Genomic DNA, 14,033 nt, shown 5'->3' with positions numbered 1-14,033 from the left:
CTCGACGTTTTATGCACCTTGAATACATTTAGCATCAAAAATAAAAATTCTATTTTTAATTTTTCCTATAGTTTTTATGAGAAATTTCTGTGTGGCCGCACTCTGAAACCCGTAATTCCGGAACCAGAATTCCGATCGATCCAAAATTCAATAGCAGCCGATGGGAAGGTTGCACCTTTCATTTGAGACTAAGTTTGGGCAAATCGGTCCAGCCATCTATGAGAAAAATGAGTGACATTATTTGACACATACGCACATACATACACACACACATACACACACATACACACACATACATACATACACACACATACAGACTTTTTCCGATCTCGACGAACTGAGTCGAATGGGATATGACACTCGGCCCTCCGGGCCGGGATTAGGTTGACGTTTTTCAGAGTGATTGCATAACCTTTCTATATGAGAAAGGCAAAAATATAGGCTTTAGAACCAGTATAACATTTCAGAAAAATCAACTCGGTCACTCACAGTACCCATTTAAAGCAATTTAAAAATTGTTCATGAATTTTACTTACCAAGTATTCCCAATTCATCCGAAACATCTTTCCAACATTGGTCCACAAGTTTCCGGGAATGGTGGGATTGTTGGTCCCACAGCGCACACCTTTGGAAGACAGATCCAATGAGTGCTGCGACATCCACAAAAACATCCTCATCCGTCATAGTGAAATCAAATTTTGAAATTGATCGCCTCATTTCGCGCGAAAAACCTGTGCATGTACTGGTTGGTCGCGCATCGCGCAAAAAATCGCTTGGCGCATCGCATCGCGTCGCTTCCACTCTGGCATATACTGTATTATTTTGCAGGAATCAAATGAACGGAGCTCGTTCGCGCGTCGTCGCGCGATGTGTCAAACATCGCTTCGCATCGCGTCGCGTCGCGAATCGCGTTCACTCTGGCATCCCCCTTAGAAGTATTCGAAGCGATTTTCTTCGGATTGACTGTTTTGGCAGATCTCGTGCTCGATTGGAATGACACTGACAGATTAATAGTAAACAAACGATAGAGATGGTGAGTCTTTATACAGAGGATTCACCAGGGCCCATATTATTGGCTCGAATCAAAACTCGTCGAAATGTCAATTGACGATAGGTTCATCCGGAGTGTTCATTTGTGTTTACCTTTTGCTAGCGTTGCCAATTTTATTTTGTGTCCAGCACCCAATGTGGCTACGCCACATCGCTTTTGCGCGTGCTGTCCGACTTCGCTACCGCTCAGTCGGACTTAAACTAAGGATAGCCCCTATGTTTGAGTAAGCCGGGCAAACGAGTGGATCACAGGTTCGCTTGCTTCCGACGGCGGGTCGGTGGCCACCTCGCCCGGGCGTCTGTTATGCGGCTAAGCCGCATCGAAATGGTACCCCTTAAACATTCTAACTTGAATCGGTTGTGTCACCGGAGCCGGAATACGAATTAGATCCAGCCAGCATTCCGGCTGAGTTAAACTGGGAAGTTTAGTAAAATTTAATCTGGAAATAAATTTTTTTTGGCAACGCTCCAGCACCCCGTTGATTTCACCACCTGGGCGCCAGGTTGACGATATGAAATGAACTTTGTTTACTTTCGACAAGTTTTGATTCGAGCCAACAACATCCAGCCATTCACCATCTTTAGCCAGAAAAAATAGCACGGATCAAACTTAGCCGCATAACCGAGGCCTAGGAACTGAAGCGGCGCAAAGCCAGAGGTAGGCTGTGCTTGTCAAATCACATATATTTTGCGCGTACCCAACATCTCGCCTCGGTCCAGCACTTTGGACCCCGTTTTTTTGGTTACTTCACCCCAAATAGAGAATATAGAGTAAGCGGTTTCGCATGTCTCATGTACTAGTCGTTGACATATTTGTAAAAAAATATTATTTATTGCTGTTTAACCATGATAATCAATTTCATTCCAGCTGATGTTGGGTACGAAATACTTGCTAGACAGTGTCCCCCTGCGCAAAGCCGCTGAGGATCCGCCGGGCGAGGTGGCCGCCGACCGCCGTCGAAAGCAAGCGAACATGTAATCCACTCGTTTCCCCGGTTTACTAAAACGTAGGGGCTGCTCTTAGTTTAAGTCCGACTGAGCGGTAGCGAAATCGGACAGCGCGCGCAAAAGCGATGTGGCGTAGCCATATTGGGTTCTGGAATCGAAATAAAATTGGCAACGATAGCAAAAGGTAAACACAAATGAAGACTCCGGCTGAGCCTCACGTCAATTGACATTTTGACGAGTTTTGATTCGAGCCAATAACATGGGCCCATTAGCATATTAGGATGTGCCGGAATTCTGTTTGGTCCTAATTAGTATTTCAGCTCCTGTGATACAACCCATTTTTAACCAGAATCGGTTTTGTCACTGAAGCCGGAATACGAATTAGAACCAGACAGCATTCCGGCTGAGCTTAACTGGGAAGTTTCTTAAAATATAATCTGGGAAATAAAAATTTTCTGGCAACGCTCCAGCACCCCGTTGAACTCTAAAGCGGACCCTACACGAGCAGAAATATTGACAATAAATCATACATTGATCAATATATTGATGGTGTAAGGTCATTTTAAAATATTGATTCTGTAGAATTTAAATGGGATTGATGGATTGAAGCAGTCTTGTCAATATAATTATTGACAATATTTCTGCCTCGTGTAGGGCCCACTTAACGATTTCGCCACCTGGGAACAAGTTTGACGCTATGGAATGAACTTTGTTTACATTCGACCTAGGATAGGATCCGCCAGCTCTGTCTACTGTTTTTGAACCAATTCTGAACCAGCTCGTGATTGGACGAAAGTGACATTGGCAAACGTTCGGCTTGGAAACTAAAAGTACTAAAGGGCTGCTTGGAAGTGTTGTCGTATTGTGATATAAAACGTAAAACAACGTTTGTTTACCGTTTTGTTTTTTTTTTGGTTTTCTTGAGATTCCGCTTTCTTTCCATAACGTCCGTCTGTAATTATGATGTGAAAGGCATTTTCTGGCAGACGAATTCAAACATATTATCTCTCTTTTCGAAGTCTAACCGAGTAACTGACTATTTAGCCTAAGTATGAAAATTATTTCAACTTCATGTAAAAATTGTCTTTGTTCCAGCGCCGAGTAAATTGGGAGTATTGTCTATCGCGAGATAATATAGCATTTCGTCGAGTTGTTGCTATATGGGATACACACGAGTGCGGTCGAAACAAAAACAAACGTCAAAATGTTTTCTCACTCGCACTGATGCAAACTAGATGGGCGCGTAATTCAACGCACGGCCCTGTGGCGCATGGCTGAAAAGTCGCAATGTGGATTTAAGAAAAGATTCGCAATACTTTGGGGCAAATCGTGAGAGTTATCCTGGAAATCGCTAGTTGTTCTTCTTTTAGTATTATCGATACAGTTGAATTTTACAGTTTTTAACTGCATCAATTATCGGTGGAAATAGGAGCGTGTTATTTTCTACTGCTGTTTTCTCCGAAAAAATCACATGAAGTACTGTAACAAACCTAAACATCTATACAAACTAAACAAAAATTAAGCCTTGCAAAAAAGTAGTTTTAGAATATTTAAACCAAATGCGAACAGAGAAGATTGATCTTGTGAATGAGGTTGCTCGACTCAGAAAACAACTTACAAAAATTAAGAGCATGGAAATATTTTTCGTAATGGCCAACAATAAATCTCGACAAACATATGATTACGGCCTAAAAGCCAACTGTCAAAATCCACTTTGAATGGAAATTCCGGACAAACCGTTACACGCCAATCACAGATGTTGGTAGTAAATGAAAGAGAAAAGTTTTATCTTTCATAAACTGTTGTGAACTGTGTTCGACTAGTAACGGTTTGTCTAGAATTTCCATTCAAAGTGGATTTTGACAGTTGGCTTTTAGGCCGTAATCTTATGTTTGTCGAGAAATATATATTATTTTGCTTTGCTGTATTCCGATGGAAGACCCGTAATGATCATTTAAATGCGGATATAAAGACTAAATCATTGATTTTTCCCGGAGCGTGAAATTGATACATAATATAGAATATTTTAATCAGAACAATTTAAGTTTTGGGACACGACTGTAACAAAACAAATATTTTGGCAACATTGGTCGAGTGGGGGTATGTCGTTTTCAGCAGGGATTAGCAAAAAATAAGAAGAAGCCAGCTGGCGGATCCTATCCTAGCATTCGACAAGTTTTGATTCGAGCCAACGAAGACGGATACAGGTGTGCACATTTTTTTTCTGTGTGTGAGTGCGGTTGTTATTTTTCTTCAGGGGGATGTCACTCCTGTCATCCGCTATTGAGATATACAGACTTTGACAGTAGTCAACATATAGTGGGCCTAGCCGCCTCTAGGCCCATGTCGCCCGTGCAATAGCATTGGGTTGTTTTTATTTTAACAAAGGCAGATGTTAGCTAGGACAAAATGGCAGCCTAGCAGGGGGCTGTTTTTCTTTGATGAAGCCGAAAAAACAAGAGGATGTGAAGAAGAAAAGCACAAACAAATGACGTAGTGGGCCTTTTTGTTGCCATAAGTTTTGTTTCGGTTCGGTCATAGTTAATTTAGTCGGTTTTTCTCGAGGTAAAAAGTGTCCCTAAGTGTTCTAATCAGTAGAAGCTCGGCCTTTTCTCACTTTTCATCATGCGCCAATGATTCAGGATGCTCGTTCGGATGTTTATGTTTACTTCAAGGGCCCCGACCGCCTTGCTTAATTTTGCAAGCATAAAACTAATACACTCAAAAGTGTCAAATTCATATTAAATTTGCAAAAGGGCGAAGCAGGTTTGTAAACAAACTTTTATTTTGATGGTTTCTCTTAATTTACTAAAATTTCAAAGCAGAAAACAATTGAAATTACTTCTACGAAGGGTAAAAATTTACATTAACGCATATTTTTCATGAAATTCCACTGTGCAGCAGACTAATGAGCGAAACAAGTTTGTTTACAAAAAACACTTTCGCCCTTTTGACGATTTAATATTGAAATGTTCCCACCTTTCTCTCCATCTTGCGAGCCAACAACATCCAGCCCCATGAGAAGCTGTCAGAAAATGAGTAAAATTTAAAACTGTCGCTGAGTAAAAAGTACTCAACAAATCTTCAGCAACGGAAGTGAAGTTTCTAAGTGCGTGAAGAATTCGTTTTCCCAGGTGATAAAATGAAACACATCCAGAAGATTGTAGACGACGAGTCGTATCAGGCTCTAGTCGGTAAGTCGAGCAGAATAATGCATTGTTATGTTGTGAAGTAAAACATTGTGTACAACACAGCGGTTCGATGCCCCGTGCGTGGCTGTTCCATGGTGGTGCCGGGAGGGGCAAACTTATTCAAATTGCATATGTCAGAGATCCACGGAATCAAGACAAGTGTAAAAAATACTATTCCGATCACATGCGGGGTATGTAACATTACATTCGCTTTTTTCAAAAATTTTTAGAGTCACATTACTCGAAACCATAATGTATTGATCGCAAGTAATGAACCATCGCCATCGGTGTCTGTTGAATGTCCTCTGCCAGATCCTGATATGAATATGCAAGTAGATGAAGATGAATGCACTGAAAGTCCTACGCTCATAACCAATCCCCATTTCTATTCTGAGCCAATAAGTGAACGAGTTGAAGGCGCAGGTTGCGGACACTATAACATCGCTGCGGGCTGATGTTTCTCTTCCGGAAAGCAGGATTCAATCGTTCCTCGAAACTAGATGTAAAGTTCTTAACAATTATCAACGTTATGTTTTATCTGAACTACGACGATTTCTACAACGGATAGCTATTTCGGAAAATAATAAAAATGCGGTTGATTTCATCAACTCATTGGAGCTATCTGATCTGTTTTCGGGTGTTAAAACATATCATGACAATATATCGTATGTCCTTTAGAGCAAACGGTGACGTTGTAAAACCCCAAGAAATAGTTCTTGAACGCCGCACAGTGACTCAAATTGTCCCTCATTCTTGCAATTCAGTAGCAAAAAATTCATTTCACAAGGTGATAACAGACGTTTTTCATTTCATTCCCATTCAAGAAACGCTCGAACTCATCGTGCGAGAAGAAGCTGCACGCTGTAGTGTTCTTTCGGAGATGCCTGGAGGCGATGATGTATTGCGTGGATTCAAAGACGAGTTGATTTTTAAAAACGATGAGTATTTCCAAAAATGTCCATTCGCTCTTTGGATAATTCTTCATGTGGATGAGGTAGAGAATCTGAATCCTCTTGCTTTGCGAAAAGGTAAAAAGAAGCTATGTGGACTGACGTTTTATCTAATTGAGCTATCGCCGTAATAATGTAAGCCAAAATTTATATCATGTTAATCTACATGTTTTTGGAACAGAGTAAACAGATATACGAATAATAAAGACCACCAGAGCAGTATTAATCTCTGGCGCAAAAGTACAATGTAGTATAAGAATCCTTAATATAGGATACACGAAAGATATTGGAAATGGTAACTAAAATGATTATGGTAGTTTAATACAGTCGTAATTCGCTGGTTGGGCCACAGCCTTGTCCAACTAACGAATTTGATTCGCTAGTTAGACCGACTGACAAATGTCAAAAACTGTGCAAAGGAGATGTTGGCAGTGTTCATATCTCTAAATATTGTCAGATTGATTGTCAAAGTAAATTTAACACGAGATTTTGACGTTCAGATGCTTTTTAGTTGGACAATGGTCCAAATAGCGGAGGTCCAACTAAAAAGCGGTCCAGTTAAAAGGTGTCCAACCAGCGAATCACGACTGTAGTTGAATTATAATGGTGGAATATATTAATAGTATTCCTAATACGATGAGTACTATCTGAATAATTTGGAAATGGTTCCGAAGCTTTCTGAAATGATATTTATTTATACGAGAAATAAATTTTATAATGGAAAATATGTATAATAGTAGCCAACCAAGAGTAGGCGCGAACACTCATGGATTATCTTCCACTCTGAGATGGGGCGAAGCGGCTGAAGACTTCAAAAAGTGGGGAATGCACAATAACTTCGTCAAGTACAAGATATTTATTGAAGACGGAAATGAAGAGCTTGGTGGAAACCAATTTACGCGGTTCTTAGTATCAGTTCGTCGAAGAGTTAACCAGATAAATATCGATGAGCACTATCTGGGACACTGCCCGACGTATGTGCAACCGAAACAATATCAACGAAAACGGGAAATATTCTAGCAGCTGGATATTCGAATTCGCCAAAAAAAAGTTTGTCAGGACTATGTGGCGGTACAGAAGACTTACTGGGTCATGCCCGTTTTCGCCGTTTCGATGGTAGGGATCCCATTTGCTCTCTTGCCATGTGACAAGAAAATCCCAAGTGTAACTTATGATGGGAAACGCGTGAATGTCATTACAATTCCAAAACTACGAAAGTCAGCCTCCGATCTCGCATAGGCTGACTGGAAGGCTTTCCTACATTCAAAATCTATTCGATAAAATGACCTCGTTCTGCCCGACAACTGAATTGAAACAAGTGGCTTTTTGGATTCTACAAGGTCTAAGTGATCGTCAACCATGTTTAAAATATTAATCTGAAGACAATTTTATTTCCTTAGACAAACTAATAAACTACATCCGCATTCAAGCAAGTGAAAGTGGACAGAGCTTTTATATTTTTTTATTTTCATAGCCCATACTGCTCACATGCTTTCACATTCTCACTCATTTTGATTCAAAATGGCATTTGAATTAGATAAATTTAACACCAGTTTGTTTCATGAACAAATCCCGTCCCAGCTAGAATTCATTCACCTAGAGCAAGAGGATGTTACAAAAAAAATCTACTCGCCAACATCACCTGTCCCACCAAACTGGCAACCGGGTCGCTTCGAACCTACCTTGCGGTATGATGTCCGGGTTCTTCTCGATGCTGTCGATGCTACCGTTGCACTGCTGCTCCCGAACCAGCTCCCCATCCGTCGGCAGCGATTGACTGATGCCGGATGCATCGTTCGTGGACATATTGCTACAGTCCCGATCCCGGCCAGCGGAGCCGCGCAACCGAGTGACCATCACGATGATGGATGCGATGGAGATGATGGCCGCCACCACGCCCAGCAGTGTGCCGATAAATGGCTTGATCTGGTGCAGTGTCGGAGCGTACACCAGGGACAGATCTGTGCCAGGAGGGGTAGCATGGGGGTTTGGAATGGAAAACAGAGAAAGTTTATTTTAGCTCCCAGGATAGTGCATGCATAAATTGTGGGTTTTTGCTGACAGCCGCAGTGGGCGCAACGGTGGATGGTCTCCAGCTGAGCTGGTCAAAGTTCAAGCAAAGCAATTAAAAGTTTTGATTTGATTATTAGTCTAAATTTGATCATCTTCGAAGGCAACCTTCGGAAACCCATCTAATGACAGAAGAGCACTGATGCTGTAACAAAATCAGTAAAGATTAATATAATAATCTCCTCTGGACTTTAAGGGTAACAGTTGCTAATTTTCGCCAATTTGTAAGGATTGAAACGTCTATTTGAAAAATAATTGAATCGTTTCTGTTAGTACTAGCTAATTGTCGATCTACTCACCAGTTTGCTTTTCCGGATTCTTCAAAGTAAAGGCCTGCAGATAGGTCGGCTCGCTTGCCCCTTTAGAATTTTTGGCCGATAGAAATATGTTATAACCGACTCCCGGCTCCAGTCCTTTCAGCTCAAAAATTGGAACCCTAAGAACAAGTAAATTAAATTTATAATTATAAACCAAACCCAAAACCCTCTGAGTCATTACCTAGTTTTAATTGAACCAATCAGTTGGCGGTTTCCAATGACGTACATCTCCGCCAGAAACTCCTGGTGCAGGCCACCGTCGAAACCTTCGAGACATTCGATTTGAAGCATGTCAAAGGTTTGATTCAGGATGGTACAGTTGGATAGTGGATCGGGTTTACCTGCGGAGAGTAACCATTCCTGTTAGGTACAGCTCGTTTCGTTTTTCGGATAATTACAAAACAGACTTACCCGCTGGGATGAGATTGAACACACAGGGTTCGGTTTGAGTTCCTATTTCGTTGCTGCCCCAGCATAGCAGGGTTCCATAGTCCTGCAACGAGATATGAATAATGAACAATTAAATATATTGAAATTGAATTTGAATGAAGGCAGGCAGTGAGATTGATATTTAACAGGTATTGGTTCGTTATCAAATAATTTGATTCTAAACAATAAGAAGCAAACGATTCTGTATAATGAATACCATTAGTTCTATCGGAAAGGTGCTACTACACTGCTAGATAGATTAATGAATTTCTTTAAGGAACATTTTCTAGGATGATCATCGATCTTCATTTCCTATCCTGCATTATTAGTGTTCCTCATAGTCAAACTGGGAACCTTTCATTCCATTGTGAAAAACTAGCAGTGCTCCCAAAGAAAGATTAGTTGGCTCAAGAGTTTGACAATTTCGCAGACGCAATATGGTATCTTTGCATATGAGGAGAACTATGCCTTATGATGTCCTGAAAAACGTAACAAAAGAGAATCGATGCGTTCCATATATCTGATATCGACATAGAGAGAAAGAGTTAACTGTGTAAATCCAATTCCCATAATTTCGAAATAAAACTTAACAAGAAATTAAAAATGTTCTCAGCTCATCGTGTTGAAATTAAATTTCAAAAACAAACAAATCAAAAGCAAACATGGATCCGTTATGAGCTAAAACTTTCAACCGAACAGCCATTGTCCATGCTATTCCCATCCCAGCACGGTCACTTCAGCACACTTTCAGAGCTCGGTCCAATTTATGACCTCGATTTAAATATTTTACACTCACTCTAAAGTAATGTTAACCAAGATCAGATTACCGGAGAGAAAATTGTTTGTAGTGTCTCCATTTTTTCTGGTCCACTTTCCACCCCCGAAAGGGCACACCAGAGAGAATCTTCCGTAAGGATATTATACTTCACACACACACACACACCACTCTTAGACCGGTCTCGAAAGGGTCTGTCAGTGGCAGCAGCAAAAAAGGGTCCACTTTCAAGAGCTCATTTTTGCTGCGGTTTGTCCGTGATGCTATACGGGTGATTCCCGCCGAGACACCTTCCCTGCCGTTCCTGTTAAAATGGAGGAAAAAAAACCTTCTTTCTATTATGGAACGGAGGGACTGCCCCTGCCGTTCCGTCCGTCCCCTGGTGGCCACCGTCCTTTAAAACTCATCGTTTTCAACCGGGCTCAGGTCACCTATAGCTATCTAAACCGAAAGCTGAGATGCTGGCTGGTTGCGTCAGGATTGTGTGCGGTTTAATGTGTACTTTTCCACAAGCTTATCCACACGTTCCGCCAGGTTGACGGTCTAACGAAGTTTGCCCCGTCCCCCCCCCCCACCATTTCTACACCCCGTTCAAACACACCACCACGGTGAGCGGAACGATGCGAGATAAGGACATCACTGCCTTTTTCTCCCATAAACGGCACCAGGTGAGCGGAAGAAGGCATCAAGCACGGGATCCTTCTTAATATGCATAAAAACACTGTAGCAGGATGAAAAAGGGAACTCACCTTCGCGCCACCCGGGGGGGAAAGGTAAAGAATAATATGAAAGAAAGCAAACAGCTATTATGTTTTCAATTATCATAATTTCTTGTTTACAGTCTTGCTACCAAGGAATTTCTTTGTCCAGGTTGAGAAGTCGTCAAGTGTTTGCAACGATGGGGGTGTATACCCTGTATACCCTTAAGGGGGAGAGAGCTGGCGGCGTCGACGACGGCGGCTGTTCTTTACCGGGGATTGCATCCTGGACTGGAACAGAGATGGTGCAGGTGCCAGACCGGTTGCACGCGGTTCTTCGTGATATCTGATTAGATTTTAATTTGCGCAAAGAGCTTGGTGTAATTGAATTGATAAATGGAACTGGACGGTTTTCTTAGATGTGGAAGTCAGATAATTTCCCAGTTTAAAGAGTGCTGAATGTGGCGCCAAACCAGGTTGGATTGATTTCGGGAATTTCAGAAAATACTAGGGACGAACATAATATTGAAACACAGTAAATGCACGACAGTGCCACAAGCATTATTTAAACCTATCCGATCCTTTTCTGTGACGGTTCAGTACCGTGCACGGACATCAATATTCTTTCCTACACTTCATTGCGAGCATTCACGCTTATCCGGCGCAGGCACTGGACGGACAAGTGTGTACTGTTGAATTATGTAATTGATAATTTCTCAGTGTTCAAGATTCGATGTAACAGTTGTGTTTCAGTGTAGCGAGCACTGTCAAATGTCAGTTAGGAGAAACACGTGGTTTAGATTTCTGTCAGTCGGTACAAGTGAATGCGATTAGCAGAACAACATAAACATAAACCCTAGTTAGTGAAATAAGCAAGGGAAATTAGTTTTTAGTTATCTCTATCACAGTATTTTTAGGAACGAATGTTCCAAGTGGCCAAAAGCTTTCGCAAATAAAAGGAGCAGTATTGCTTGTTTATTTTGAAAGCGGTCTTTTTGGTATGTTGACAAGTTTTCTTTTCAGATTTGAAAGGAATAACTTCTTGTTTGCATTTGATCTAGAATGAGATTTCCTTTAGATCAATTACAAAGAGAATCCGCTGGATATATGACGAATATTTAGGCAGGAGCCTTTCTACTAAATACTTGTATGTTATTCCACTTGCTGTAGTCCACTTTGTTCAACAGGTTATGGGCCCAGGGAATATTTTGTTAGAACTATCCAGTAATTAGGGTTGTCAATGCGGACAGAGTTATCTGTAGGTAAAAGATTTCGATTAAATTGTTCAGACGGATTTTTCTGTTGAACATTGGAAGAGTTTTTATTCGCGTGAAAGATTTCGATTATGCTGTTCAGGCAGGACAGATCTGCCATTACTGAAAAATCTTAATGTTGTTCACGCACAATTTTATTTATGCATCGAAAGCATACTTTACCATCTGCCTCTTCTTTCTTCTGCTGTAAATTTTATGCATTGGACATATTCGGTCATCCACTCATTGAATGTTTACTAGAAGTATATGCTAGAAAATGCATAAAAATCGCAGCAGAAGTAACGGGAATAGAAAGTATGCGTGGATCTTCCGTGTTTTTACAAAATGGAAAATAGAAAAAAATTTCGTTACAGCCTGTTCGTCGGATCTTGTTGACGCATCTTACTGCTGCCTGTTGAGATCCTCTTCCTTGGTGGTGAAATATTAGGTGCGTTGTCTGCCGCACCTTGGGGATCGTTCGGTCCGTCTTCTCTCGTGTTTTCGTTTATGTCCATGTCGTCATCGGTACTGCATTCGGAGTTCGATCGCAGCAACTTTTGACAAAGCAAGTTTTTTTTTTCAGCTGTCGTACTTTTCGAAACTTTTCAAAGTGAAAAAAATGCAAAGAGAAAATTTATACGCGTTTGATAATTTGAATTTATATATAAGTGTATTTTACAGTAAATTGGAATAGTGTTGTAGCAAAGTTGCGTGGCACTAGAGTGTAAAGGGTAGAGAACAGTGATAAGAAGTGGAAGTAAGAAATTTTCTTAGTCGGTGAATGAAGCTAGGGATGGGAAATTAAGTGGGGGTTAGTTTTACACGAAGAGAATGGAACAAAGTGGTGAGAGATAAGAACATTAACATACGGTGATCGTGAAAAGTAGTGAAAAGTTGTTGAAAAAAGAATAGAGGCTTTACAGAAAGCAAGAAAGAGGAAGTCAAACAGAGAAGCATACGTTGGGCTGCCATTCATCTCGAATAGACGAAATCAGAAACGAACAATTATTGGACAGTAACGAAAAAGTAGTTGAAATACTCAGTGTATCCCAGTGACCTTACAGTGATGTACAAAATGAACGTGAAAAACTACAATTGACCGACGAGACAGACAGTGCAATGATGCAGCAAACAAGGGAGTATCGTTCATTTATTCATTCATTCGTTCATTCATTTATCGGTTTAGTCTGAAACCTAGGAATACCCATGTTTCTTTTAAAATTTATGTTACATGACATTTTTCAAAGTAATATTTTTTCAAGAAGTGATAATAATATAAATGTTGATTATATTCATTAAATTCACTATACTCATTATGTCAATATATGTTTTCTGTTTGTTTATAATATATTCATTACGTAATATTCATTATATTTATTATACGTACAAGTTGTATTCCATTCATTGTGTTTTTCCCAAAATATAGTATAGAAGCTACACATTTTTTATTAGTATCATTTTATTTCAGTAATTTTACATCAGTTCCTATCGATTTTTGTTATTTTTTGGTTATTTATGCGTGTATTTATTCAATTATTTATTATTTTTTATTTATATAGCTTTTTTATTTTTACTCATTATTACTCATATTATATGGACTGTGCGTGTACAATAAATAACATATTCATAATATTGTTTATATTCAATAAATAGTATTATTCCTTATATTCATTATACTCATAATATTCATCAGTATACCTGATGTCGTTAAGTTACTTTTTTACTTCCTAGTTAATTTAATCATAATAATTTTTCGTTTGTTTTATATTTACCACTTTATACTTAAATTGATTAGATGGAGTTGCTTCGAAGAACCCGCTTTGATTATATTGTAGTGTAGATGTCGATTTCAGGCGCTATGGTCGCACTGCGGTTTAATCCTTTATTCAACATTATATTTGTTATATACCTACACAATTTAATTTATTTACCTACACAATTTAATTTATTGTTTAGTTGTTATAAGTATTATATAGATTGCCGCAATAACATTTCAGTTTGTAAAATATTAACATGCAGAATATAAGTGATATAATATGCTTTCGCATATAGCATGCAATTAGATGAAGTGTATCTGTTACATTTTTGTTTTTTTTTCCAGTCAAATGCTATTCTATTTTTTAGTCGCTCTAGCCTCAGTATTTGTGTTTGATTGAAAAGACACAAAATGGACCGGCAGAGCGAGTAAAGGCGCTTTAACCTAGGCTCATTAGCCAGAGCAAGGAGTAAATCCCTCTGCCCCAGCCCCAAGGACCAAAGGAGTGACATTAAACTTCTTAGCCAAGTCACTCCCAACGATATATCCCAATCCCCTATAAACTGAAACGGTCGGTACGGTTGTCCTCGTTTCTT

General features: G+C 39.9%; 1 protein-coding gene across 1 annotated transcript in view; it reads right to left on the bottom strand.

The window, feature by feature from the left end:
• Nucleotides 1-14,033, bottom strand: part of LOC131680858 (nephrin-like) — a 386,752-nt gene that overhangs the window by 58,952 nt on the left and 313,767 nt on the right. The window contains exons 12-15 of the mRNA XM_058961572.1: nucleotides 8,938-9,019; nucleotides 8,708-8,867; nucleotides 8,509-8,645; nucleotides 7,822-8,100 (exon numbers count right to left, since the gene is read on the bottom strand). Of these exons, the coding sequence (XP_058817555.1) occupies nucleotides 7,822-8,100; nucleotides 8,509-8,645; nucleotides 8,708-8,867; nucleotides 8,938-9,019 (658 nt within the window). The remainder of the gene's footprint in view (nucleotides 1-7,821; nucleotides 8,101-8,508; nucleotides 8,646-8,707; nucleotides 8,868-8,937; nucleotides 9,020-14,033) is intronic.

This window comes from Topomyia yanbarensis, chromosome 2 (genome assembly GCF_030247195.1).
Source record: "Topomyia yanbarensis strain Yona2022 chromosome 2, ASM3024719v1, whole genome shotgun sequence".
Classification (NCBI taxonomy): domain Eukaryota; kingdom Metazoa; phylum Arthropoda; class Insecta; order Diptera; family Culicidae; genus Topomyia; species Topomyia yanbarensis.
The sequence above is the reverse complement of the archived record's forward strand: the minus strand, read 5'-3'. Positions and strand labels throughout refer to the sequence as shown.